Source organism: Ranitomeya imitator, chromosome 1 (genome assembly GCF_032444005.1).
Source record: "Ranitomeya imitator isolate aRanImi1 chromosome 1, aRanImi1.pri, whole genome shotgun sequence".
Lineage (NCBI taxonomy): Eukaryota > Metazoa > Chordata > Amphibia > Anura > Dendrobatidae > Ranitomeya > Ranitomeya imitator.
In genome coordinates this window covers 396133467-396160891 of record NC_091282.1, presented here as the reverse complement: position 1 = coordinate 396160891, position 27425 = coordinate 396133467, and the positions used below count along the sequence as shown (strand labels likewise).

General features: G+C 42.4%; 1 protein-coding gene across 6 annotated transcripts in view; it reads left to right on the top strand.

Moving 5' to 3' along the window:
- The window catches only part of SEMA4D (semaphorin 4D), a 160823-nt gene that overhangs the window by 70894 nt on the left and 62504 nt on the right, over positions 1–27425 (top strand). For all 6 annotated transcript variants that reach the window (XM_069762237.1, XM_069762242.1, XM_069762250.1 and 3 more), the window contains 7 exons: positions 3113–3229; positions 6855–7006; positions 20918–21093; positions 21322–21478; positions 22863–23085; positions 24761–24876; positions 25383–25555. In XM_069762237.1, coding sequence (XP_069618338.1) covers positions 3113–3229; positions 6855–7006; positions 20918–21093; positions 21322–21478; positions 22863–23085; positions 24761–24876; positions 25383–25555 — 1114 coding nt within the window. The remainder of the gene's footprint in view (positions 1–3112; positions 3230–6854; positions 7007–20917; positions 21094–21321; positions 21479–22862; positions 23086–24760; positions 24877–25382; positions 25556–27425) is intronic.

Genomic DNA, 27425 nt, shown 5'->3' with positions numbered 1-27425 from the left:
ATTGGGATGCAGTATCACCATTAACTACTTGGTATTATGTTTGTATTATAAACCGAAAAGTCAATACATTCCTACTTTTCCAAAGACATGAGTATGTTCTAAAATATATGCACAGTACCCCCTTTTTCCTCTTTTAGGGTATGTGCACACGATGCAGATTTAGTGCAGAACTGCAGCAGATTTTTCTGCAGCAGAAACGCTGCAGATCCGCACTGTGATTTACAGTACAATGTAAATCAATGTGAAAAAAAAAAAAGCTGTGCACATGGTGCAGAAAAATCTGCGCAGAAACGCTGCAGATTTCAAAGAAGTGCATGTCACTTCTTTTGTGCAGTTCTGCAGCGTTTCTGCACCCCTCCATACTAGAAATCCATTGGTAAAAAACGCATCAAAAACGCACCTGCGGATTCTGCCAGGAGATGCAGATTTAGTGCAGATTTTATGCAGAAAATTCTGCACCAAATCTGCATCGTGTGCACACAGCCTTAATGTTTGTACTGTTTAATGTTGCAATGCTTTGAAAACAAACTGTGTGTATACATACATATAAAATGAGTATTGAACACAACACCAATTTTCAAAGTAAATGTATTTCTAAAGATGCTATTGACATTAAATTCTCATCAGATGTCTGCAACAACCCAATTCACACAGGCAAAGAAATCATAGATGTCCATAAATTATGTGTAATAATGAGAAATAAAACTCTGAAAAAGTATTGAACACATGAAGAAACAGAGGTGCATAAAGCAATGGAAAATCATGACACCACCTGAAATGTATCAGTATTTAGAAAGCAATCCTGCCACTTAGTGAGCCACTTTGGCTACGTCCCCACAGTCAGTATTAGGCAGGGCTTTGGATGCAGCACATGTTCACTCCGTCCAAAGCGCTGCCGGCTTTTGAGCGCAGGTGATTCCGCATGTGTTCATTAAACAGTGCGGATTCATCGCATCCTATAAATAGGACGGATGATATTTATCTTGTGGAAATTGAGCGTCTCTGCAAGATAAATAGACTTGCTGTGGTTTGGAAAGGCGCACCGCACGTCTGTCTCCGCAGGGAAGCCGTGGGCGCCGGTGCACGCATAGTGGAGATGGGATTTCTTGAAATCCCATCCAATATGCTGTAACATCTAGCTGCTGCGGATGTATGCAGCGTCCAACCCGCAGCGTTTACTGACCGTGGGAACATACCCTTAGTGAAAAATTTCAGCTGGCTCAACTGATTGCCAAGGTGCCACACAAGAAACCAGTGAGCACAAGACCTTTGTAACCTTATTGTTGCAAAACATAGTCATGGCATTAGTTACAGAAGAATTTCTAAACTATTCAAGATTCCAGTGAGCACAGTTGGGGCCATAATCCAGTCATGGAACGAACATAATTTCACCATAAACTGGGTACGACCAGATGCTCCCCACAAGGTTTCACCCAGAGGAGTGAAAATAATTATCAGAAGAGTTGTCTAAAGGTACCGTCACACTAGACGATATCGCTAGCGATCCGTGACGTTGCAGCGTCCTCGCTAGCGATATCGTCCAGTGTGACACGCAGCAGCGATCAGGCCCCTGCTGTGATGTCGCTGGTCGGGGAAGAAAGGCCAGAACTTTATTTCGTCGCTGGCTCTCCCGCTGACATCGCTGAATCGGTGTGTGTGACGCCGATTCAGCGATGTCTTAGCTGGTAACCAGGGTAAACATCGGGTTACTAAGCGCAGGGCCGCGCTTAGTAACCCGATGTTTACCCTGGTTACCATCGTTAAAGTAAAAAAACAAACACTACATACTTACCTACCGCTGTCTGTCCTCGGCGCTCTGCTTCTCTGGTCTGGCTGTGAGCGCCGGGCAGCCGGAAAGCAGAGCGGTGACGTCACCGCTCTGCTTTCCGGCCGCTGTGCTCACAGCCAGACCAGAGAAGCAGAGCGCCGGGGACAGACAGCGGTAGGTAAGTATGTAGTGTTTGTTTTTTTACTTTAACGATGGTAACCAGGGTAAACATCGGGTTACTAAGCGCGGCCCTGCGCTTAGTAACCCGATGTTTACCCTGGTTACCGGCATCGTTGGTCGATGGAGAGCGGTCTGTGTGACAGCTCTCCAGCGACCAAACAGCGACGCTGCAGCGATCCGGATCGTTGTCGGTATCGCTGCAGCGTCGCTTAGTGTGAAGGTACCTTAAGAGCCAAGGACCACCTGTGGAGAGCTGCAGAAAGACTGGAATTGGCAGGTATAATTCTTAAGCCTGTGAAATACTGGTAAAATATAGTCTGGTCAGATGAGACTAAAATTGAACTCTTTGGATGCCATAATACACACCATGTGTAAAGTAAAAAAAGGCACTGCATATCACCCCAAAAAAGCATACCAACAGTGAAGTTTGGAGGTGGGAACATCATGGTGTGGGGCTGTTTTTCAACACACTTCACTGGCAAACTTCATAGAATTGAAGGGAGGACATTTTTTTTTTTTTTTAAAGAAAATTTTCTGCCATCTACCAGGATGATGAAGATGAAACGATGGTGGACATTTCAGCAAGACAATGATCCCAAACACACAGTCAAGGAAACTCTGAATTGGTTTGAGAGAAAGAAAACAAAGCTGCTAGAATGGCCCAGCCAATCGCCTGACCTGAATCCAATAGGAAATTTATGTAAGGAACAAAAAGCTCAGAGTACATAAAAGGAGCCCACAAAACCTTCAGGATTTGAAAAGTTTGTGTGGAAGAATTGAACAAAAATCACACCTAAGCAATGCATGTGACTAATTTCTCCACACAGGAGGCGTCTTGAAGCTCTCATCCCCAACATAGGCTTTTGTGCGAAGTATTAAATTAATTTCAGTAAGCGTGTTCAATACTTTTCCCCTGTCATTTCTCATCATTACACATCTATATTTATAGACATCTATGTTTTGATTTTTTTTTTTGCCTTTGTGGATTGGGTGGATTCCAATCTCTGGTCAGAATTTCATGTCAATAGCACCCTTTGGAAATATATTTTACTAAGAAAATTGGTGATGTGTTCAATACTTTTTTCGCCCACAGTATGTGTAATGTATATCTGGGAAAAGAGAAATTAATATATTTCATTTTTTTAATTTTTTTTTTCTGAAAAGATGGAGATTTGTACTCTGGAACATCCTTTACCTTCCTTGGAAGTGAGCCAATCGTATGTAGACACTCCCAACAACTAAGCTACGTAAGGACAGAGTATGCTGTACCTTGGCTTAATGGTAAGTCAGGAACTCAGTCATTTTATCTATTATTTTCAGATTACCCTTGCACTATTCATCTTTTTTCATAGCAAGAAGAGCCAGTAGACATTGTTGTCTATATATCTATCTATAATCAAAGTCGCTCAAAACCTAATTACCGTATATACTCGTGTATAAGTCGACCCGAGTATAAGAGCCGAAGCACCTAATTTTGCCCCGAAAAATTGGGAAAACATATTGACTTGAGTATAAGCTGGGTATGCATTGTCCCCTCATCCCTGTCCTTGTGTACATGGCTCCCCATCTCCATCCTTGTATGCATGGCTCCCTGTCCTTGTATGCATGACTCTCTGTCCTTGTATGCATGCCTCCCCGTCCCTGTTCTTGTATGCAAGGCTCCCTGTCCTTGTATGCATGCCTCCCCGTCCCTGTTCTTGTATGCAAGGCTCCCTGTTCCCGTTCTTGTATGCATGGCTTCCCATTCCTGTTCTTGTATGCATGGCTCCCCATTCTTGTTCTTGTATGCGTGGCTCCCTGTCCCTGTCCTTGTATGCGTGGCTCCCTGTCCCTGTCCTTGTATGCATTCCTCCCAGTCCCTGTCCTTGTATGTATGGCTCCCCGTTCCTGTTCTTGTATGCAAGGCTCTCCTCGGTCCCGTCCTTGTATGCATGGCTCCCCGTCCCTGTCCTTGTATGCATGGCTCCCCTTTCCTGTTCTTGTATGCAAGGCTCCCCGTCCCTGTTCTTGTATGCAAGGCTCCCTGTTCCCGTTCTTGTATGCATGGCTCCCCATTCCTGTTCTTGTATGCATGGCTCCCCATTCTTGTTCTTGTATGCATGGCTCCCCGTCCCTGTCCTTGTATGCATTCCTCCCAGTCCCTGTACTTGTATGTATGGCTCCCCGTTCCTGTTCTTGTATGCAAGGCTCTCCTCGGTCCCGTCCTTGTATGCATGGCTCTCTGTCCTTGTATGCATGCCTCCCCGTCCCTGTTCTTGTATGCAAGGCTCCCTGTTCCCGTTCTTGTATGCATAGCTCCCCATTCCTGTTCTTTTATGCATGGCTCCCCATTCTTGTTCTTGTATGCATGGCTCCCCGTCCCTGTCCTTGTATGCATTCCTTCCAGTCCCTGTCCTTGTATGTATGGCTCCCCGTTCCTGTTCTTGTATGCAAGGCTCTCCTCGGTCCCGTCCTTGTATGCATGGCTCCACGTCCCTGTCCTTGTATGTATGGCTCCCCATTCCTGTTCTTGTATGCAAGGCTCCCTGTCCTTGTCTGCATGGCTCCCTGTCCTTGTCTGCATGGCTCCCCATTCCTGGTTCTTGTATGCATGGCTCCCTGTCCTTGTCTGCATGGCTCTCTGTCCTTGTATGTCCCTATCCTTCCATCTGCTGTGTAGCGTCGTAATGCGTTGTTGTGACGTATCGACAGACGTCTTGAAAATATTGAAAAACGTGCGCAACGCATCCAGTGTTTTGACGGATGTGTTGTTGCCTGAATTTCAATGGAGAAATTTCCGGGGAAGAGAGAGACTTTTTCCCAGAATTGAAAATCCTTCCGGGCATGCTCAGTGTGGAAAAACGGGAACCGTCGCTGGAATCCTGTTTTTCACAGTCAGCGACAGATCCTGCGCCCATAGGCTTCCATTATAGCCAGCGAAGGGCAGCGCAGGATGCGTCGCTGACCGATTTTCCGACGTGCAGAATAAACGTTCCTCTAAACGTTTTCTTTGGCCGACGGATCCGGTGCAAGACAGATGAAACGGATGGCCATCCGTCGCTAATACAAGTCTATGAGAAAAAACAAGATCCTGCAGAAAAATTTGCAGGATCCTGTTTTCTCAAAACTCGACGGATTGTGACGGGAGAAGAAAGACGGAAGTGTCAGAGGCCTTAGCAGCGGCACAGGCTTTAGCCGCAGCCGCCGGCTCCTGCCTCTGTGCCCTGCTGCTCCCGCGCCGTCTTTGTGTGACAATGACTTGTGTATAAGCCGAGGGCGTCTTTTTCAGCACAAAAAAAATGTGTGTTGAAAACCTCGGCTAATACACGAGTACATACAGTAAATGGGCCCAATAGATTATGGGGAATAACTAGTGATCAGGTATTCTTTCCCTGACTTAATGTGCCAAATGATCCCCAAAACTAAAGGCTTTGCTCTTACCCACCTCTTTTCAGTGCTCACTCATAACCATTCAGCTGTCATCACTGATGGTGAGCAGAATAATGTCGCTGCAGGGAGTCACAAGGTGAAATATATTCCTGAAGAGCTGCCATGCTGTTAGACAGGGAAAATATGTAATCAGTAATCTGGCAAGCAGTTCAGGCTTCCTGGACCTCTGACCGTGTAATAGTTATTACGATTTGTGTGTGGCTATTCAGAGGTTGCCTGGGTGAAGTAGTCCAATATTGGGAGTCCTAATTGTAAGTAATTTACTCACTCTTAGGATTCCACTGTTTCACAGTTCCAGGGTTCATCACATGACCCATATGTGCTTTCTATACTAGTATTCATGTGCCAATGGCTTTGATACTACAGAAAGCTCCATATCCCTGGAATCAGGGTATCTGCCCCTGCATTACTCTCAGTTTAAATAGCAAAATCCTGCTGACAGTCCCTTTAAAGGGAACCTGTCACCCCGTTTTTTCAGATTGAGCTATAAATACTGTTAAATAGGGCCTGCGCTGTGCGTTACTATAGTGTATGTAGTGTACCCTGATTCCCCATGTATGCTGAGAAATACATTACCAAAGTCGCCGTTTTCGCCTGTCAATCAGGCTGGTCTGGTCAGGTGGGCGTGTTCACAGCGCTATTTTCTTCCCCAGCTTTCCTGTTGGTGGCGTAGTGGTGTGCGCATGTCCAAGGTCCGAATTCCCTGCGCCCACGTGAAGACACAGCGCGCTATCTGCGCTGTAATCCCTTGCATCGGTGGGGGCGGCCATCTTCCTGGGGCCGCGCGTGCGCAGATGGAGTGCTCTGCTGCACGGGGCTTCAGGAAAATGGCCGCGGGATGCCGCGCATGCGCATTAGAGATCACGGCGGCCATTTTCCCAAAGCCGAGTTTGCATCTCGGCTTTGGGAAAATGGCCGCCACGATCTCTAATGCGCACGCGCGGCATCCCGCGGCCATTTTCCTGAAGCCCCGTGCAGCAGAGCACTCCATCTGCGCACGCGCGGCCCCAGGAAGATGGCCGCCCCCACCGATGCAAGGGATTACAGCGCAGATCGCGCGCTGTGTCTTCACGTGGGCGCAGGGAATTCGGACCTTGGACATGCGCACACCACTACGCCACCAACGGAAAGCTGGGGAAGAAAAGAGCGCTGTGAACACGCCCACCAGACCAGCCTGATTGACAGGCGAAAACGGCGACTTTGGTAATGTATTTCTCAGCATACATGGGGAATCAGGGTACACTACATACACTATAGTAACGCACAGCGCAGGCCCTATTTAACAGTATTTATAGCTCAATCTGAAAAAACGGGGTGACAGGTTCCCTTTAAGAAAAACTATTTTACATTTTGTGGGAGATGCTATTCTGAATTCTGCAGTGTGCAATTTGTGTGAAGGTCATTGTTATGACTATTGTGGTAAATTACAATTAGTTTTTGTTCAGTGTTCATAATTGATTATGTTATGTGTTCATAGAACCCATATTTGTGCATGCGGATGTTATCAGGGCTCCTGAGAATAACCCGGAAGGCGATGATGACAAGGTTTATTTCTTCTTCACTGAAGTGTCTGTAGAGTATGAGTTTTTCAATAAGCTCCAGATACCAAGGATTGCCAGAGTTTGCAAGGTGGGTTGACTGCCATTGTTTCTTGCAAAAACTAATATAATGACAATGCCACAAAGCACTAGCATTCTACATATTATCGGGTCCATAACACTACGGATATCTTCACATACCCCACGCTTGACCCCAATAAAATAGAAAAGCTTATGCTCTCCTCCCATGCCAACGTTGTTCCAGCAGTGTCGGCACTCGCGTTCCCGGGTCTCTTGTGTTTTTGTTATAGCACGTGAGCCTTGCTTCACTGTTCCGCCTTCAGACAAGTTGAACATTAACAGGAAGTCAGGGCCACGGTTGCTCTCCCACTTCCTCTGGATGTTCAGTTTGTCCGAAGGTGGAGACAATGACACCAGCGCTGATTGGCTGCAAGGCTCACGTGTCATTACAACCACACGAGAGCTCCGGGAGTGCGAGTGCCAACATTGCTGGAATGGCGCCAGCACGAAAGAGGAGTATAAGCTTTTTTTATTTTATCGGCTCCAAACATTTAGATCAACAAGGGGTTGTTCTAATAATGGAGTCTTTTCAACATTGTCCCCATGACGTCATTATGCACCCTGCCTAAAGAAGGGTCTCTTGAACCAAAACATTTCATGTGATAAATAAGAATTACAAAAGCAGAGTTAATGAAATATCCCATAGCCAACAAAAATACTACGGATGTGGCAGACCTGTAATACTTTGGAGTGCTGTTCTACTAATATGTGTACTTGGATGAGAGGTGGCCAGCTTGCCTACAACATGCATCCTCACCCATATTATACAAAAGAGTTGTATAGCCTAAATTTGTATAGCGCATCCTATGTCACAACAAGGAGAAGGTCAGTTGCAGAATGCATGATGACCTCATGTAAACTGTTTTATTGCATGGATGTACTAGAAATATAAATTGTTACCTGCTACCATTAAGGGTATTTTAAATTGCCTTTGTAAGGTAAATTAACCCCTTTCTGACATCTGACGTAGTATCCTGTCGAGGTGGTATTGGCCCGTATGACCACCGACGGGATAGTACGTCATCACCGATCAGCCTCGCTCACGGAGGGAGAGCGGCCGATCGGGGTTGGGTGTCAGCTGACTATCGCAGCTTACATCCGGCACTGTGTGCCAGGAGTGGTCACGGACCGCTCCTGGCACAATAACCCCCGGCACACTGCAATCAAACATGATCGCAGCGTTCCAGTGGCACAGGGAAGCATCGCACAGGGAGGGGGCTCCCTACGTGCTTCCCTGAGACCCTTGGAGCAACTCTATGTGATCGCGTTGCTCCGAGGGTCTCCTACCTCCTCCTCCCTGCAGGCCCGGATCCAAAATGGCCACGGGGGCCTTCCGGGTCCTGCAGGGAGGTGGCTTGCAAGCGCCTGCTCAGAGCAGGCGTCTGCAAGCCTCCTTCAGTGCCTGTGTGATCGCTGATCTGACACAGTGGACTGCAAAGTGTCTGATCAGCGATTGACACTATAATGTGATGTCCGTCCCCCCGGGGAAATGTAACAAAGTGAGAAAAATATATATATATATATATATATATATATATATATATATATATATATATATATATATATATATATATATATTTTACACGTGTTAAAAAATAAATCCTAAATAAAGAAGAAAAAAAAAAGAATATTGTACCAATAAATACATTCCTTTATCTAAATAAAAAAAAAACAATAAAAGTACACATATTTAGTATCGCCGCGTCCGTAACGACCCGACCTATAAAACTGACCCACTAGTTAACCCCTTCAGTGAACACCGTAAAAAGGCAAAAAACAATGCTTTATTATCATACTGCCGAACAAAAAGTGGAATAACACGCGATCAAAAAGAGGGATATAAAAAAAACATGGTACCGCTGAAAACGTCATCTAGTCCCGCAAAACCCGAGCCGCCATACGGCGTCATCAGCGAAAAAATAAAGCGATGCAAAAATAACTATTTTTTATATAAAATAGATTTTATCGTATAAAAGCGCCAAAACATAAAATGATATAAATGAGGTATCGCTGTAATCGTACTGACCCGAAGAATAAAACTGCTTTATCAATTTTATCAAACGTGTAACAGTATAAACGCCCCCTTCCCGAAAATAAATCCACGAATTGCTGGTTTTTGTTCATTCTGCCTCACAAAAATCGGAATAAAAAGCGATTCCCGAAAATGGTACCAATAAAAACGTCAACTCTTCCCGCAAAAAACAAGACCTCACATGACTCTGTGGACCAAAATATGGAAAAATTATAGCTCTCAAAATATGGAGACGCAAAAACTATTTTTTGCAATAAAAAGTGTCTTTTAGTGTGTGATGGCTGCCAATCATAAAAATCCGCTATAAAAGTAAATCAAACCCCCCTTCATCACCCCCTTAGTTAGGGAAAAATAATAAAATTTAAAAAATGTATTTCCATTTTCCCATTTAGGGTTGGGGCTAAATTTAGGGTTGGGGCTGAAGTTAGGGTTAGGGTTGAGGCTACAGTTAGGGTTAGGGCTACAGTTAGGGTTGGGGCTACAGTTAGGGTTAGGGTTGGGGCTACAGTTAGGGTTCGGGCTACAGTTAGGGTTGGGGCAACAGTTAAGGTTAGGGTTGGGGCAACAGTTAGGGTTAGGGTTGGGGCAACACTTAGGTTTGGGGCTACAGTTAGGGTAAGGGTTGGGGCTAAAGTTAGGGTTGGGGCTAAAGTTAGGGTTAGGGTTGGGGATACAGTTAGGGTTGGGGATACAGTTAGGGTTGGGGCTAAAGTTAGGGCTAGGGTTTGGATTACATTTACGGTTGGGATTAGGGTTAGGATTAGGGTTAGGGGTGTGTCAGGGTTAGGGGTGTGGTTAGAGTTATGGTTGGGATTAGGGGTGTGTTGGGGTTAGGGATGTGGTTGGAATTAGGGTTAGGGGCATGTTCGGGTTAGGGGTGTGTTTAGGGTTATGGTTGGGATTAGGGTTAGGGGTTTGTTTGGGTTAGAGTTTCAGTTCTAATTGGGGGGTTTCCACTGTTTAGGCACATCAGGGGCTCTCCAAACGCGACATGGCATCCGATCTCCATTCCAGCCAATTCTGCGTTGAAAAAGTAGAACAGTGCTCCTTCCGAGCTCTCTCGTGCGCCAAAACAGGGGTTTACCCCAACATATGGGGTCTCCGCGTGCTCAGGACAAATTGGACAACATCTTTTGGGATCCAATTTCTCTGGTTACCCTTGGAAAAATAAAAATTTGGGGGGCTAAAAAATAATTTTTGTGAAAATTTTTTTTTTTATTTTCACGGCTCTGCGTTATAAACTGCAATGAAACACTTGTGGGGGTTCAAAGTGCTCACCACACATCTAGATAAGTTCCTTAGGGGGTCTACTTTCCAAAATGGGGTCACTTTTGGGGGGTTTCAATGTTTAGGCACATCAGGGGCTCTCCAAACACAGCATGGCATCCCATCTCAATTCCAATCAATTTTGCATTGAAATATCAAATGGCGCTCCTTCCCTTCTGAGCTCTGCCATGCGTCCAAACAGTGGTTTACCCCCACATATGGGGTATCAGCATACTCAGAACAAATTGTACAACAACTTTTGGGGTCCAATTGATCCTGTTACTCTTGGTAAAGTAAAACAAATTTGAGCTAAAGTAATTTTTTTATGAAAAAAAGTTAAATGTTAATTTTATTTTTTTAAGCATTTCAAAAATTCCTGTAAAACACCTGAAGGGTTAATAAACTTATTGAATGTGGTTTTGAACACCTTGAGGGGGGCAGTTTTTAGAATGGTGTCACACTTGTGTATTTTCTATCGTATAGACCCCTCAAAGTGACTACAAATGTGATGGTGTTGTAAAAATGAGACATTTCTGGTCAACTTTTAACCCTTATAACTCCCTAACAAAAAAAAATTTTGGTTCCAAAATTGTGCTGATGTAAAGTAGACATGTGTGAAATGTTATTTATTAAGTATTTTCACCAGTTTTCACCAAATTTCCGTTTTTTTCCCCCCAAATAAACGCAGGTAATATCAAAGACATGAAGTACAATATGTCACGAGAAAACAATGTTCGGAATCACTGGGATCCGTTGAAGAGATCCGGATCCGGAGTTATAACCTCATAAAGGGACAGTGGTCAGAATTGTTAAAATTGGCCTGGTCATTAACGTGCAAACCACCCTTGGGGGGTTAAAGGGTTTGCCCAGAAGTACAAAACATGGCTGCTTTTTTTTCAGAAATGTCACCATACTGGTTTGTAGGTTGTCTCTGGTATTTTCCTTCATTCCTAATCAGAGCTAAGCTGAAATTAAAGGGTATATCCGGGACTTTAACCCCTTCATGACCCAGCCTATTTTGACCTTAATGACCTGGCCGTTTTTTGCAAGGTGTCCCTTTATGAGGTGATAACTCAGGAACGCTTCAACGGATCCTAGCGGTTCTGAGATTGTTTTTTCGTGACATATTGGGCTTCATGTTAGTGGTAAATTTAGGTCGATAACTTTTGCGTTTATTTGTGAAAAAAATGGAAATTTGGCTAAAATTTTGAAAATTTCGCAATTTTTGAATTTTGAATTTTTATGCTGTTAAACGAGAAAGTTATGTGACACAAAATAGTTAATAAATAACATTACCCAGATATCTACTTTACATCAGCGCAATTTTGGGGAAAACATTTTTTTTGCTAGGAAGTTGTAAGGGTTAAAATTTGACCAGCGATTTCTCATTTTTACAGCAAAATTTACAAAACCATTTTTTTTAGGGTCCACCTCACATTTGAAGTCAGTTTTAGGGGTCTATATGGCTGAAAATACCCAAAAGTGACACCATTCTAAAAACTGCACCCCTCAAGGTGCTCAAAACCACATTCAAGAAGTTTGTTAACCCTTCAGGTGCTTCACAGCAGCAGAAGCAACATGGAAGGAAAAAATTAACATTTAACTTTTTAGTCACAAAAATTATCTTTTAGCAACAATTTTTTATTTTCCCAAGGGTAAAAAGAGAAACTGGACCCCAAAAGTTATTGTACAATTTGTCCTGAGTATGCCGATACCCCATATGTGGGGGGAACCACTGTTTGGGCGCACGACAGGGCTCGGAAAGGGAAGGAGCGCCACTTGACTTTTTCAATGAAAAATTGGCTCCAATCTTTAGCGGACACCATGTCGCGTTTGGAGAGCCGCTGTGTGCCTAAACATTGGAGCTTCCCCACAAGTGACCCCATTTTGGAAACTAGACCCCCAAGGAAGTTATCTAGATGCATAGTGAGCACTTTGAAGCCCCAGGTGCTTCACAAATTGATCCGTAAAAATGAAAAAGTACTTTTTGTTTTTTTCACAAATTTCTTTTAGCCTCAATTTGTTAATTTCCACATGGGCAACAGGATAAAATGGATCCTAAAATTTATTGGGCAATTGCTCCTGAGTACACTGATACCTCACATGTGGGGGTAAACCACTGTTTGGGCACACAGCAAGGCTCGGAAGGGAAGGAGCGCCATTTGACTTTTTGAATGAAAAATTAGCTCCAATCGTTGGAGCTCCCCCACATGTGACCCCATTTTGGAAACTAGACCTCCCATGAAACTAATCTAGATGTGCAGTGACCACTTTAAACCCCCAAGTGCTTCACAGAAGTTTATAACGCAGAGCCGTGAAAATAAAAAATAATTTTTCTTTCCTCAAAAATTATTTTTAGCCCGTAATTTTTTATTTTCACAAGAGTAACAAGAGAAATTGGACCCCAAAAGTTGTTGTCCAGTTTGTCCTGAGTACACGGATGCCCCATATGTGGGGGTAAACCACTGTTTGGGCACACTTCGGGGCTCAGAAGCGAAGTACTGACGTTTTGGAATGCAGACTTTGATGGAATGATCTGTGGGCATCATGGTCAGCGTCTCTGCAAGATGAATTGACATGCTGCGGTCAGGAAAGATGCGTCGCATGTCCATTTACGCAGGGAATCCGGAGTCGTCACTGCATGCATAAGTGGAGTTGGGATTTCCTGAAATCCCATCCACTGTGCTGTAATATCTGGATGCTGCGGATGTACGCAGCGTCCAACCTACAGCTTTTACTAACCTTGGGAACATACCCTAAGACAGCTATCCATTACTAATCCTATAGTTTTATGGTAAATAAGCACACAACCAGAAAAGAGTCTTTTATTTGAAATCAAAGCAAAACAGACTTTTCAATTTTTATTTAAAAATGGCAAACCGTTATACTCGCCTAACGCCCTTTCCATTGAAACCAACGTCTCCTGTAATAAAGCAAAAATGGAAAACCAACAATATCCCTCATGTGTCTGACGTTCTGTCCTATGCTGTATTCCATGTCTGGGGATAAATAGTTTTAAATCTGGACGGTGCCAAGATGCGACTGTCTAGACTGAGAACCACCGATGAATGAGCTGATGTGTGCGCAGCATCAGTGAGCAGCGGTGACCTCATCCCATCCGGGCCCGTGGCCACCTCAGCACCTTGAGAAAGTCACTGATTTCACCACAGTTCAAGTTCACTGCAAAGATCTGCGGTGAACTCGGTGACTAAATCTGTTTTTTTTCAGGGCATCAGACCAAAGCTCTTGCAGAACCACTGACATGTGGCTAAAACATAATGTGAACATAGCCCAAGCTATGCTCCTTTTTTGGCCACTGAACGGCCTATTGGGGCATATTGAGTGTTTGCTGCATCACATGTACACCAGTGTTTCTGTCCATACAGAACATGCCTATGCTTTTTGATTATGATTACTCCCTACAAACAAGCACATTTTCTATGCAGCTAGTACAATAGATAAATTCTTAGGTTCCTTTTTTGATGGGCTACTGTTTAATTTTTATAGAGTAGCACAAATATTGTAATAGGACAGCAACGATTAATTTTGTGAGCAAATTTTAGGGATGCTAGCAGTTGGGCCTTGCATAATTTAATTGTACTCCTCAAAATGGAGAATGCATACATACATATTATTCCAAGCCAGCAGTGCTGTGGATATATCAGTAAGCCCACAAACATTAATCGTAGTTTGGGGAATAGGTTATGTTGGAAATGTATGAGCTCCACTTTCACATATTTTCTCGTAAGTGTTACAAGAGGCTTCTGACTGGCTGGGTTTTGTCTTAACCGGCGATGACAGGTGGAAATTCATGCTAAGCTGTCATCACTCAAACCAAGAAATGAGCCCAGCCGCCTGGTCCTATCACTCGGGCACCCAGAAGGGTGCCAATATTTCAGAATTGACAGCCTCAATTGTGCACGGAGATCACTTTTATTGGCATTCACATGCATGTTCCGCAGCAGTGACAATACTGAAACCTAGCCTAATGACAGTAATTTAGGCACTGCCACTCCACCCTTCCCACTACTAACTGAGGGATGGTGATTACCACTATTAAAGACTCATGCGTATAGCTTTGTGAAGAAATGCTCATTACTCCTGGTAATACTTTCTTTTTTTTATAAGGGAGTGCCTGTTTTAGACACCCATTTATAGTGATTAATTTTAAGCTAATGGATACAGTAGCACCCGATAAATGGAAGGTAACGTAGGTTTGAATTTTTAGAGTAGCATTAAATGGCAAATGGATTACTTTGGTTCAGAGGATTTCTTACTGCAGATATTGTCCAGTTTTGCCATCGCCAGCCCTAAATGTGCAATAAAACATATATTCATCTAACAGGATGTGTATTGTTCCTCACCCGTAAAGCATCCAGAGAATGAAGTAAGGTTTCTCTCTACCCAGGACCATTCTCAAGGTGTATCTGGGCTAATGTAAAAATAGGAGCGCGACAGATGCGTCCAAGTCATCAAGCTTTCCAGTGACCCCCAGTGCGTGTATTGTGGAGGTGATGAGTAAAATCGGCCACTAGCCCTGAGAAATACAAACTGCCATGGATAGCTATGTCTTCTATGGATGGAAGAATTTTTTCATGGTGTACATGTCTGTCATTGTTGAGCAAAATATACCGTGATAAAGGGAGAACGCTCTATTGCAACACGTACTTGTCTTCAGGACTGGGGTTTCCAAGCGGTAAAAGTGAGGAGGTGGCTGCACATGTGCTGTTCTCGTCCGCCCATCTGAAAACAAGCAAGCCCCTCTCAGCAGTTTTCAGAATTCCAGAAGAAGTCTGTCCCCTCTCAGTTCACAGCTGCCAGAAGATGGATGTTGGACTATAACCTCTTAGTGACCAGGTCACATTTTTCTAATTTGACATGTCACTGTGTGAATAACCCTGGAATGTTTCAACTTATCTCAGTGATTTTGAGATATATTTTGACATTTTATTTTTATGGTAATGGTAAGTTTATGTAGATTGGTTTTGCATATATTTATACAAATTTCAGAAAATTCACAAATGTCTAAAATGAGTCATTTTCCTCAGGTCTCTGCTTTACAATTCGCACCATCTGAAAAATGTTTTTATTTTGTCAAGACGTCAGAAGGTTTAAAATGTAACAGCAATTTTCCAAGGAAATTTACAAAACTTGTGTTTTAGGGACCTATTCCGTTTTGAAGTGACTATGGCGGACCTATGTGTTGGAAACCCACACCACCCCTTCCCCCCCTCCAAAAAAGTGATCTCATTTTTTAATAAAAAAAAAAAAGCCCCCTCAACATATCCAAAACTGCTGTCAGATAGTTTAACCCTTCAGGTGCTTTTTCATGGATTAATGCAAATTGGCATGACCATAAAGAAAATGTTATTTTTATTATTATTATTTATTGTTATAGCGCCATTTATTCCATGGCGCTTTACATGTGAGGAGGGGTACACATAATGAAAACAGGTACAATAATCTTGAACAATACAAGTCATAACTGGTACAGGAGGAGAGAGGACCCTGCCCGCGAAGGCTCACAATCTACAAGGGATGGGTGAGGATACAGTAGGTGAGGGTAGAGCTTGTCATGCAGCTGTTTGGTCGATCGGTGGTTACCTTTTATTTATATGGTTTTTACCACCTAAATGTTGGTAACTTCTGAGCAGAGCATTATAGCCGACAGACTCTAAAGCTGTTATTTGGCCATGAATTGCCATGGCAAACATCAGGACCACACAATCACAATCTCAGCGTGTAGATGGGGTTATAGAACAAGAACTCACACTGTTAACTATCTGGATGCCATAGTCCCTATTAACAGCAGCATCTAGAGAGCAGGGTTTCAGCTATAGTATACAACTGTTTTGTTTTCATTTGTTCGGGGAGGCTATTGTCTTATATCAGGTCAGTTTTAAATACGTAACTAAGGAAAGGGTTGGTCAAAAGTAAATTGCACTTCCTATCATAGCATATGTCACACAACCACCTTCCCCCCCCCCCCACACACACACACGAGCGAAGAAGCCAACGCAAAACGTGCCATCAGGCGCCTTACCTTCTTTTGTCTATGGGCTCTAGACTGTGCATTTTACCTCTGCAGCCTGAGGGTCTGCTTGTACAGGATGCACTTCATCTCCATCTATCTAGGGTTTATTGGCAATGTATTGTACAGAGTGAACTGATGGCTGATTGAGTTACAGAGCCTTTCCTTTACTTAGGATTCCCTCCTTGTGATTTGAGCACCTGTAATGTAGCACTATATTATTACGGTACTTCATCATTGTCTTACCAGTTCTTATGCTCTATAGTTTATTTTGTACCAATGGATACCCTTCACCCCCCCCTTTTTTTTTTTTTGCAGACGCATACTGCCTGTAGACCCCATGTGTTCCTGGTCATGTATCACTCCATGACCCTTCTCCTCATTTTTTGCTAAATTGTTAACTATTCTTTCAATAGAAGGTGTTTTACTGCATGAACTAGTTTGCTCCTTACTTCCATTTTCTTCTTTGGATCCACCCCAGGTCCGTTTTAAGCTGCATTGGTAAGGAGTTAACAATTGGAATCAGATCAATAAGACGTTCATGGCATATCCCGTGGAATACCCCTTTAATGCTGATGCGCAGGAGATTCTTGTGGAATGCTTTAAATCCAGGAGCCCTGGTCTTTAGCCTGTGCCCTGTTGAATATAGTTGCAATCTGTCAAGTCTAATCCTGCTGTTTCCATGGCAACCTGAGGCCCAGAGAGACATCAGACTGTGGGCAGAGACATAATAATAAATAATAATCTTTATTTATATAGCGCCAACATATTCTGCAGCGCTTTACAGTTTAACAGTTTCAAACGCAACAGTCATAAGTAACAACGTTAACAATACAATAATTAAAGCAAAATAAGACGACTCTGCTCGTGAGAGCAATCTACAATTCAGACTGTGGGCTAAACATTTCAGCTAAGATCTACAGTGTTACTTAGGCTTCTTTCACACATACCGTGTCTATTGCGGCCGTATTGCCGCAATTTTAACGGTCTTCTGCAATAACAGACCGCAAAAAACTTGCGAATCGCCATTTTTGGGTTTTCCAATACTATGGCAAAAGTATTGAAAAAAAACGGCGTTCCGCGGCCCCATGGAAATCTATTGGGGCAGCAAAAACGGGACGAAAAACCATGGTAAGTGTAAAAGAAGCCTTAGGCTACTTTCACACTTGCGTCGTGCACCGCACGTCACTATGCGACGTTGCGGCGCACTGACGCAAGCAGCGAAAGCGCCGCACAACCGGGGCAGCGGATGCATTTTTCCAGCGCATCCGCTGCCCCATGTAACGTTTTTTGCTCCCGGCGGACTGCCACAACACGGCTCAACCGTCACACGACGGTTGCGACATGTGTCAATGTGTCGCTAATGTTAGTCTATGGGGCAAAAATGCATCCTGCAGACAACTTTACGGGATGCGTTTTTTCCCCTAAACGACGCATTGCAACGTATTGAAAAAAACGCTACTGTGAAAGTAGCCTTACTGGGCTAGGGGGGAAAGCCCATAACGGTTCCTCACGTGTTATCACATAATACTAGCTCCCTTTGTTAATGCATTTAGTACTGATGTGCAGACACTTTACACTACGTGGCAACGATCAGAAATAGTAGTGTTTTGGTCGCAGCATGTTTTTTGTAACTATGTGGATTTACAGCGTCTAATGAGACTATTGGGGAAAATCGGTGGTGGATACTAGCATATTTGCTACAGAAATTGACAAGGTCCGTTTCGTAAACCTGCACTGCGGGTGAGTATACGCAATGGAAAAGAAGAACTCGCATATGATTAGACTGGGTTTCATTTAAAAGGTTTTGTTAATATTTGTATGTCTTACTGATATACAGACTTGCTTTAAAGGGAAAGTGCCACCAGTTTTCTCGTAGTTAGTTTTTTTGTGAAATAAAGCATAATATAGTAATTAAAATCTATTAATGCAATGTTTGCACTATTTGCAAACATTTCTATATGAAAAATATTATATATTTTCTTACAAATATATTTACCACTAGGGCTAGCATTTTCAGTTGTAGACCTCAAGCAGCTATAGTAAGACTTACCAGCTTTACTGTTAGCAGAAAAATTGGGGCAGTAACCTCTGACATCACCATTTCCCTCCCCTTTTGGGTGGTCTATTATCCCTGGGTCAGAATGAAGAGTAGCATCACAGGGCAGTGGCATTTTGTGGGTGACTGCCCTGTGATCTGCTATCACCAGCAGTTAATGTCTCTCTCTCCCATCAGTCTCTCACCCAGATTACATGATTCTCTCACCTCCCTCCACAATGTCTGGCCATTCACTGCAGACCCACAGCTCCTTATCTTACTGAGGGACGAATAGCAGCTTCTGCAGAGCAGCTGACAGCTTCTGCTATCATAATGCTAATGTTACACTATTCCTCCTTGATGTCTCTGCTATTCCTCCCTTACTTTTCTCCTGTAATTTACTCCCCTCAGCCATCAATATAAGATCTGTTCTGCTGGAAGCAGTACTGCTTACTTTAAGAGATCTGAGGGCTCCATGAATATAGCAGCAGGACACTCCCACTACTGTGAATTGTGCAGCCCACAGAGTCCTGCCCAGTTCACTGCAGTGACAGTTCTATTACAACAGATAGGGTTGGCATCTGTCTTATCTCTTATGACCATGGGGTGCCGTATTATGACACTTATAGTGTCGTGCTGCTACTGTGAAAGCAAGATGTCAGCCCCCAGTGCCGCCTTTAAACTCCTATAACACACCAAATATGTTTCAAATGCATTCAAAACATGGTTATAAAAACATGTTATGCTATATTACATTGATTTATTAATGATCTACAAATGCGCTACCTTTCCTTCAAATGGGTTTTCCAGTTTTTGGCTCCTCCTCTTGATGTGTGTTATTGTCTGTAGTGCTGACATCACATCGGCAACTAATCGTGAGTTCAAGCAACCCTGAGCTGCTTGTGCCATCAACATGGGCAGAACCACTGTTCTCACTGACTTCACCCAGCGCTGCAAATGTGTCAGCCCTTCAGACAGTAGTGAACATGGGGAGCAGCGGCCGAGACTCTGAGCTAGACCCAGGGAGAGGGTGACTTATGTGCAGTTTCATTGTTTTTTAGACCAGCTGCAACAACTGGGGGACAAGCGAAACACATTTATTACATTATTACTAAACAGTGTGATCATGTACTTTACACTTCCTATATCTTAAAGGACAGTCCCAACCTAAATATATTCCTTGTGTTTGTAGAAATGATGTCTTCTCACTGCTCTTCTCTAGATATTGCTTGGGTTTAAGGGGTTAATACAATTTGTCCATCTATAAGGGTAGTCAGATGCCATCTTCCTGTTTTCTTGTTTTTTTTTAAATCGTTTCAATACTTAGTTGCTTTAGTCGTTATTACCGATCTGTTATTTTTACGGGTATCAGTAAGCAGAGAAGCATATAACATCTCAGTAACCTACATTACATAAGGTCAATGTCTTCTTATCCTACATAGAATGAGTATAGAACCGAATGAATTCAATCTGAATAGTGTGTATCATTGTGGATCTTAAAGGGGTTGTCCGGTCTTCTGATGAGTCGGCAGTCACTATTTGACTGCAGACCCCAGAATCCTTACAGAGAGCGCAAAGTACACTGTCAGGATTCTCTGGTATTGCCAGCAAGATGGTGCGGTCACCGACAATTCACATACGTGCAGTCACTTGCCGACTAGACATGAGTCAGGTTTTGTTGGTAGAAGTATAGAAATCGCACACTTACAATAAAGTGACCACCTGCTCATGCTGGCAGTACTGGAGAATCTTGACAGCATGTCACTCTCACAGAGTGACTACAGACTTTTAGTGAAAGACTGGACAACCCCTTTAAGAAGCATTCCTTAGTTTATTTCCAGACTCCTATCATAAAGAAGGTGAGAAACAAGTGGTGAATGTAAAATTTTCATTTTCCTCGTTTTCATCCATGGCTAGAATTACACAGCTCTCCACCTTCCCTCCTGACTGTGAATGCTCACTGTCACCATCTAAGTCTTGTTTGTGAAAGCTAATAAGCACCAAGTGTAATTTTTTTCACTACTTTTCTGATGAGCAAGACCATATTAACAAATTGATGTTGTGCATTGTTTTGGCACAGCATGGCAGCACATAAGGCTGGGATCACATGGCATTTGCCACTTTGTTCAGTGGCTCTGTCAGGGCTTATGTCCGAACCTCCGCGAAACTGAATTCAGATATATGCACGGAAGGAGTCATTGTCTATAATAATGCAGACAGAGTGACTGTGTACTCTGTCGTGTATCATTTTCGGCTGTATATACCTTAGTAGACTACTGCTTGCTGCCCTCCTACCATAGGTGGCATATATTGCTGAAAATTATACACTACAGAACACACTGTGACTGTCAGTATTATTATGGTCCCTCAGTGCATATGCTCAAATGTGAAATGTTAAGATATTACATGCCTACATGAATGAAATTAATTGGGCAGTAGAAGCACAGATGTAGGTACAAATGGTTACAGCAGATTCTTCTGTTTGCTTCTGCGACTGTTCAGAGACTTTATATCATACGGCTATTTCATACTTTCTCCTTCTTTCATGTCATAGGGTGATCAGGGAGGCCTACGAACGCTGCAGAAGAAGTGGACCACGTTTTTGAAAGCCAGACTAATCTGTCACTCGCAAGAAAATAATTTAATTTTCAATGTTGTGAATGATGTGTTTATCCTGAAGTCACCAACACTAAAAGAACCCGTCATCTATGGAGTGTTCACTTCTGATCTGTAAGTATATCTGAGAAGTCTTAAAACCTTGCTTCCTTGCCGACATAAAGTAGATTTTCAGATCTGTTGATATGTTATGAATGGTATTACGACTGGGACACTATCATCTATTAGCGATCGATACTGTACAAGCTCATTAACGTGTGCGCAATTTTGCAATGCCATGTTATTTGTAAGTAGTTAGTTTTCTAAAAGCTATACAATTATTTCATATCTATCCTTTTCCAGAAACAATGTTGGCATTTCAGCAGTATGTTCATACAGTCTATCTGCTGTGGAAGATGTCTTCACTAAGGGAAAGTTCATGCACAGCGCCACTGTGGAACAAGCAAACACTAAGTGGGTTCAGTTTAATGGGGATATCCCAAGGCCGCGCCCTGGAGCAGTAAGTGACTGTCATACTATCTGAGAATCCTGTGATGTTTGATTGCTTAACCCTTGTGAACCTGACCGGTTTATTCATATATTTTTTTATCACCATATTCCAAGAGTTATATCTTTTTTATTTTCCCAATAATCTAACAATATGTTAGCAGCACGAGTTACATTTTGTAATGGCTCTATTTTGGGGTATATATCAATCGATCAGCTTTTATAATTCTTTTTATGGGGGTATGCAAAAAAATTAAAATACCAGCAATTCTAGTATTTTTTTTTTTTGTTTTGAGAAATAATTATACACTGAAAAATGATAAAATAATAGACATAATGACAAAGTAGACATTTTGGGTCTGACAGCATTTATTCCTTAGTGGAGACCATAGGTAAGACCTGTGTTAGGCCGGTTACACACGTCCGTTTATTTCCAGTACTGGAAAAATCTGTACCGGAGATGTCAGTGTGTGTAATATATGCGGCACACGTGTGCCAACCGTGTGTCGCATTCGTACCATGCGGACGACCGCCAGGGAAGAAGCGCTACAGTAAGCGCTTTTCCCCGGCTGCAGGTGCTGAAGACTGCTCTCATTATTCTCCCCTGCTCTGCCGGCGATCGACGCTAGCAGAAGAGAATGATGAGTTATAATATAGTCAGAATGATGACAGCAGTTGGGGGCTTTTGGGACTCTTACTCCCCATCATCCAACACTTGCTGCCGCTAATAACAGTGACAGCAGGAGAGGATGATCTGAGTATTCCTCAGCCGCCGCCTGCAATATAACGAAATAAATGAATGGAAAATCCCAGTGTGGGTTCCTCCCTATTTTCTTGAACCAACCAGGCAAAACTCACCCCTGGGGCTGCAACACTCAGCTGTCAGCTTCAGCAAGGTTGGTTATCAAGAATAGAGGGGTCCCCAAGCTGTTTTTTTAATTATTTAAATAAATAATTAAAAAAAAAAAGCTGGCGTGAAGTCCCCCACATTTTTGACAACCAGCCTTGCTAAAGCTCACAGCTGGGGGCTGGTATTCTCCGGCTGTTAAGGGGCCATTGACATAGGCCCCCCAGCCTAAAAATAGCAGCCCGCAGCTGCCCAGAAAAGGCGCATCTATTAGATGCGCCAATACTGGCGCTTTGCCCAGCTCTTCCCTGTAATGGTGGCAAGTGGGTTTCATATTTGTGAGGTTGATGTCACCTTTGTATTGTCAGGTGACATCAAGCCCACAGCTTAGTAACGGAGTGGTGTCTATAAGACACCGATCCATTACTAATCCTATAGTTATATGTTAATAAATCTAGTATTTTCTGGACTCCTTCTGCATTTATTAATAGATTTTCAGTTATGTATGAATTGCAAATTAAATTATGAGCTTTTAATTTCTTTTTTTCAGTGTATAAACAATGAAGCTAAGGTGATGAATTACACTAGCTCACTAAACCTACCAGACAAGACTTTGCAATTTGTGAAAGACCACCCTTTAATGGATGACTCTGTATCTCCTATGGGAAAGAAACCCAGGCTTGTGCATCAGAATGTGATCTATACTCAGATAGTTGTAGACCTGGTCAAAGCGTTGGACGGCAACACCTATGATGTCATGTTTATTAGTACAGGTAAAATGATTTGCTATAAATGTTTTTCTTCTACTTTTCTATATGAAATTCTAATTGACAGGAAGCAGACTTGGCACCTAACAGTAACAAAAGACTATATGGCAAGCCAAACGGTTGACCAAAAAGTATACATAAAGGAATCAATGCTCACTCACACCTCTCCTTTGCTGGTCCTGTTCCGAAGCTCACCCAATCCGCCATGGCGTGTGCTTCCTTGCCCCGTTGTCAGCACACCATTATTGGCAGGAAATGTCAGCTCAGTTTATCAGACTGTGGCTTGTCATTGGATAAGTTGGAGTCGGCGGACATTTCTATTGTGCCGAGAACAGGACTATGGAATAGAAATACATATAAACTGGAAAAACACACTATTTTTTTCTTAATTACTAAACCTGTTAAAGAATTTAAAAAAAATGGTAAAAATACACTGTTTTACAGTTCTTTAATGAAATCCAAAATGGAACCTGTCATCTAAGTCATGCTATCAAAAGCACTGGAAGCATGAATCAGACAGAGTCTGGCTGCACGACTTTAGCCAGGTATATTATAGCTCTGAAAAGCTCCAGCTTTTCAGAGAAAATAAACTTTAAAGATCCGACAAGTGACCATAGCCAAAGACCAGATTTATCAGACCCTTACCCTGGCTGGCTTTTCCCAGTGCTACTAGAGGTAATTGACAGGTCTATCACTATCTTCACACATGGTCGAGATATGTCGCATGCAGCAGCACTGGGAAGCGCCAACTAGAGCGGAGCCAGACAAGTCTGGTCTTCATCTAATGTCTCCAACCAGATATTAAAGGGAATATCTCAATAAGATCAACCCACCTAAGCCGTAACAAGATGTCGGCTTCCTATGACCTACATGCCCGTATAGACAGCATAGGAGGCTTGATCCTACTGACAGATTCCCTTTAAAGGTTTGTCTCTGAAATGCTGCATTGCTTCAGGCAAAAATATACCTGGCTGCAGTTGTGTAGTCATGTAGATATAAAGACTGGGACCATGAAGACCCAGTCAGTAAGTCCGCTCTAGAATTTCTGCAAGCATGTGTTTTGCAAAAAACTGTATTTTGCTGAAAATACTGCAGACTTAACAAATGATAAGGACAACCATATTTCTTGTTTGGTTTATCATTCATTTCTAGGTTTAGTCTTCCTTTTAAATGCTGCCAGCAATTTAACATAGGTAATGGCTAACCCTGCAGATAGACAGTATTTCTCTTTACTGTGATTACTAATATACAGAATAAAACATAACAGTTGACATTGCTGGTGACATTCAAGGGACAAAAAACTGCACAATGGAATGATAAAATGATTTAGTTCAATAAACAGCTTAATTTCTGAAATAAAATGTGTGTACACAAAAACATTTATCTGCATATAATTTAAGACCCAAGTTATTTTTTATCTTAAGTCTTGTTCTTTACACATTAAAGGGTTATTCCCAAAATAATGATACCCCCTTCATCCGCCTCTTGAATAGAGAGAAGGTGCAGCATGTGATGTGTCCGCTCCACTCACTGTCTGTGGGACTGCCGGAGAAACCATAGTACAGTAAATCGCTTAGGTATTTCCACAGACCCATAGACAATGAAATGGAGTAAAGCATTAAGATTTTCTGGCAACTACTACATGCATACAGATACTTATAAAAAATAATATATTTTGTAGATAAAGGTACATTGCACAAAGCAATTAGCTATGACACAGAGATGCGAATTATTGAAGAAATAGTCCTATTCCCTGATCATCAGTCAGTTCAGAAGTTACTACTCTCAGACAAACAGGTAAGCCTCTACTTTTAATTATTTTGAGCAAGATCGAGGATATCCTATGGTTTGAATTAAGTTTTTGTTATTTTTATGAATTTTTGATGATTTTTCAATAATCTGAGCATAACCGCAGGATTCCAATGAAAGGTAACCCCAACAATTTTGTTCGGCCCATTTTTGGGGTTTTATGTGAAATTATGTCCAATTTGCCTTTTTATGTTTTTTATTGTTCCAATACACACAAAACATCAACATGTGTATAACAAAACGTGTAATTGCAATAATTTTCTGGGAAAAATACTTCATTTTCTGGAACAAGGGTGCCAACACTTTCAGCCATGACTGTAGATAACTCATGCTCCACCTACACAGTGATGTTCAAAGATCTATTCCTTCCCCTCCCTGCACAAGGTTCACAGGTCACAGAACCTTGCCTAGAAAGCTCACCTATAGAGTTCGGTAAACCACTCCAGACTATTGCAACATTTTTACAGATTATTTCTACTTTTGTTTTAATCTAGAGCAAACGATACATCTATGCTGGATCCAACACTCAGGTGGTGCAATCTCCTGTTGCTTTTTGTGAGAAGCTGCCTTCTTGTGCAGAGTGCATACTAACAAGGGATCCTTATTGTGCTTGGCATCCAGTCAAGAATTCTTGTCTTCATATCCTTGAGGAGGATAACATTGACAGGTATGTAACAGCTCATAAAAATAGTCATAAGAAAGTTGAAAAACAAATGAGCTCTCAGTAGAATTGCCATGGCTGAACCACCATCAAATAGAGGTTCATTTACTTTTCAACTTTTAAAAAAATTTTCTTATAGAATGATTGTTGTTTTTTTCAGGTTAACATTACCATTGGTACCATGTGGGGATACACCGGGCTTTTATGTTCATTGTTTATTATGTTTTCTCTTTTGGGTGTTCAATGTGCGTGAGTATGCATATTTGTGTGTAAGTGTGCGTGTGAATGCATGTATGTATGTATGTAATATATGTATATGTATATATATATATATATATATATATATATATATATATATATATATATATATATATATACATACATATACAGTACAGACCAAAAGTTTGGACACATCTCATTTAAAGTTTTTATTTATTGTATTTTCATGACTATGAAAATTGTAAATTCACACTGAAGGCATCAAAACTATGAATTAACACATGTGGAATTATATACTTAACAAAAAGTGTGAAACAACTGAAATTATGTCTTATATTGTAGGTTCTTCAAAGTAGTCACCTTTTGCTTTGACTGCTTTGCACACTTTTGGCATTCTCTTGATGAGCTTCAAGAGGTAGTCACCGGAAATGGTCTTCCAACAATTTTGAAGGAGTTCCCAGAGATGCTTAGCACTTGTTGGCCCTTTTGCCTTCACTCTGCGGTCCAGCTCACCCCAAACCATCTCGATTGGGTTCAGGTCTGGTGACTGTGGAGGCCAGGTCATCTGGCGTAGCACCCCATCACTCTCCTTCTTGGTCAAATAGCCCTTACACAGCCTGGAGGTGTGTTTTGGGTCATTGTCCTGTTGAAAAATAAATGATGGTCCAACTAAACACAAACTGGATGGAATAGCATGCCGCTGCTAGATGCTGTGGTAGCCATGCTGGTTCAGTATGCCTTCAATATTGAATAAATCCCCAACAGTGTCATCAGCAAAGCACCCCCACACCATTACACCTTCACGGTGGGAACCAGACATGTAGAGTCCATCTGTTCACCTTTTCTGCATCGCACAAAGACACGGTGGTTGGAACCAAAGATCTCAAATTTGGACTCCTCAGATCAAAGCACAGATTTCCACTGGTCTAATGTCCATTCCTTGTGTTCTTTAGCCTAAACAAGTCTCTTCTGCTTGTTGCCTGTCCTTAGCAGTGGTTTCCTAGCATCTATTTTACCATGAAGGCCTGCTGCACAAAGTCTCCTCTTTACAGTTGTTGTAGAGATGTGTCTGCTGCTAGAACTCTGTGTGGCATTGACCTGGTCTCTAATCTGATCTGCTGTTAACCTGCGATTTCTGAGGCTGGTGACTCGGATAAACTTATCCTCAGAAGCAGAGGTGACTCTTGGTCTTCCTTTCCTGGGGCGGTCCTCATGTGAGCCAGTTTCTTTGTAGCAATTGATGGTTTTTACAACTGCACTTGGGGACACTTTCAAAGTTTTCCCAATTTTTCAGACTGACGGACCTTCATTTCTTAAAGTAATGATGGCCACTCGTTTTTCTTTACTTAGCAGCTTTTTTCTTGCCATAATACAAATTCTAACAGTCTATTCAGTAGGACTATCAGCTGTGTATCCACCAGACTTCTGCACAACACAACTGATGGTCCCAACCCCATTTATAAGGCAAGAAATCCCACTTATTAAACCTGACAGGGCACACCTGTGAAGTGAAAACCATTTCCGGTGACTACCTCTTGAAGTTCATCAAGAGAATGCCAAGAGTGTGCAAAGCAGTCATCAAAGCAAAAGGTGGCTACTTTGAAGATCCTAGAATATAAGACATATTTTCAGTTGTTTCACACTTTTTTGTTAAGTA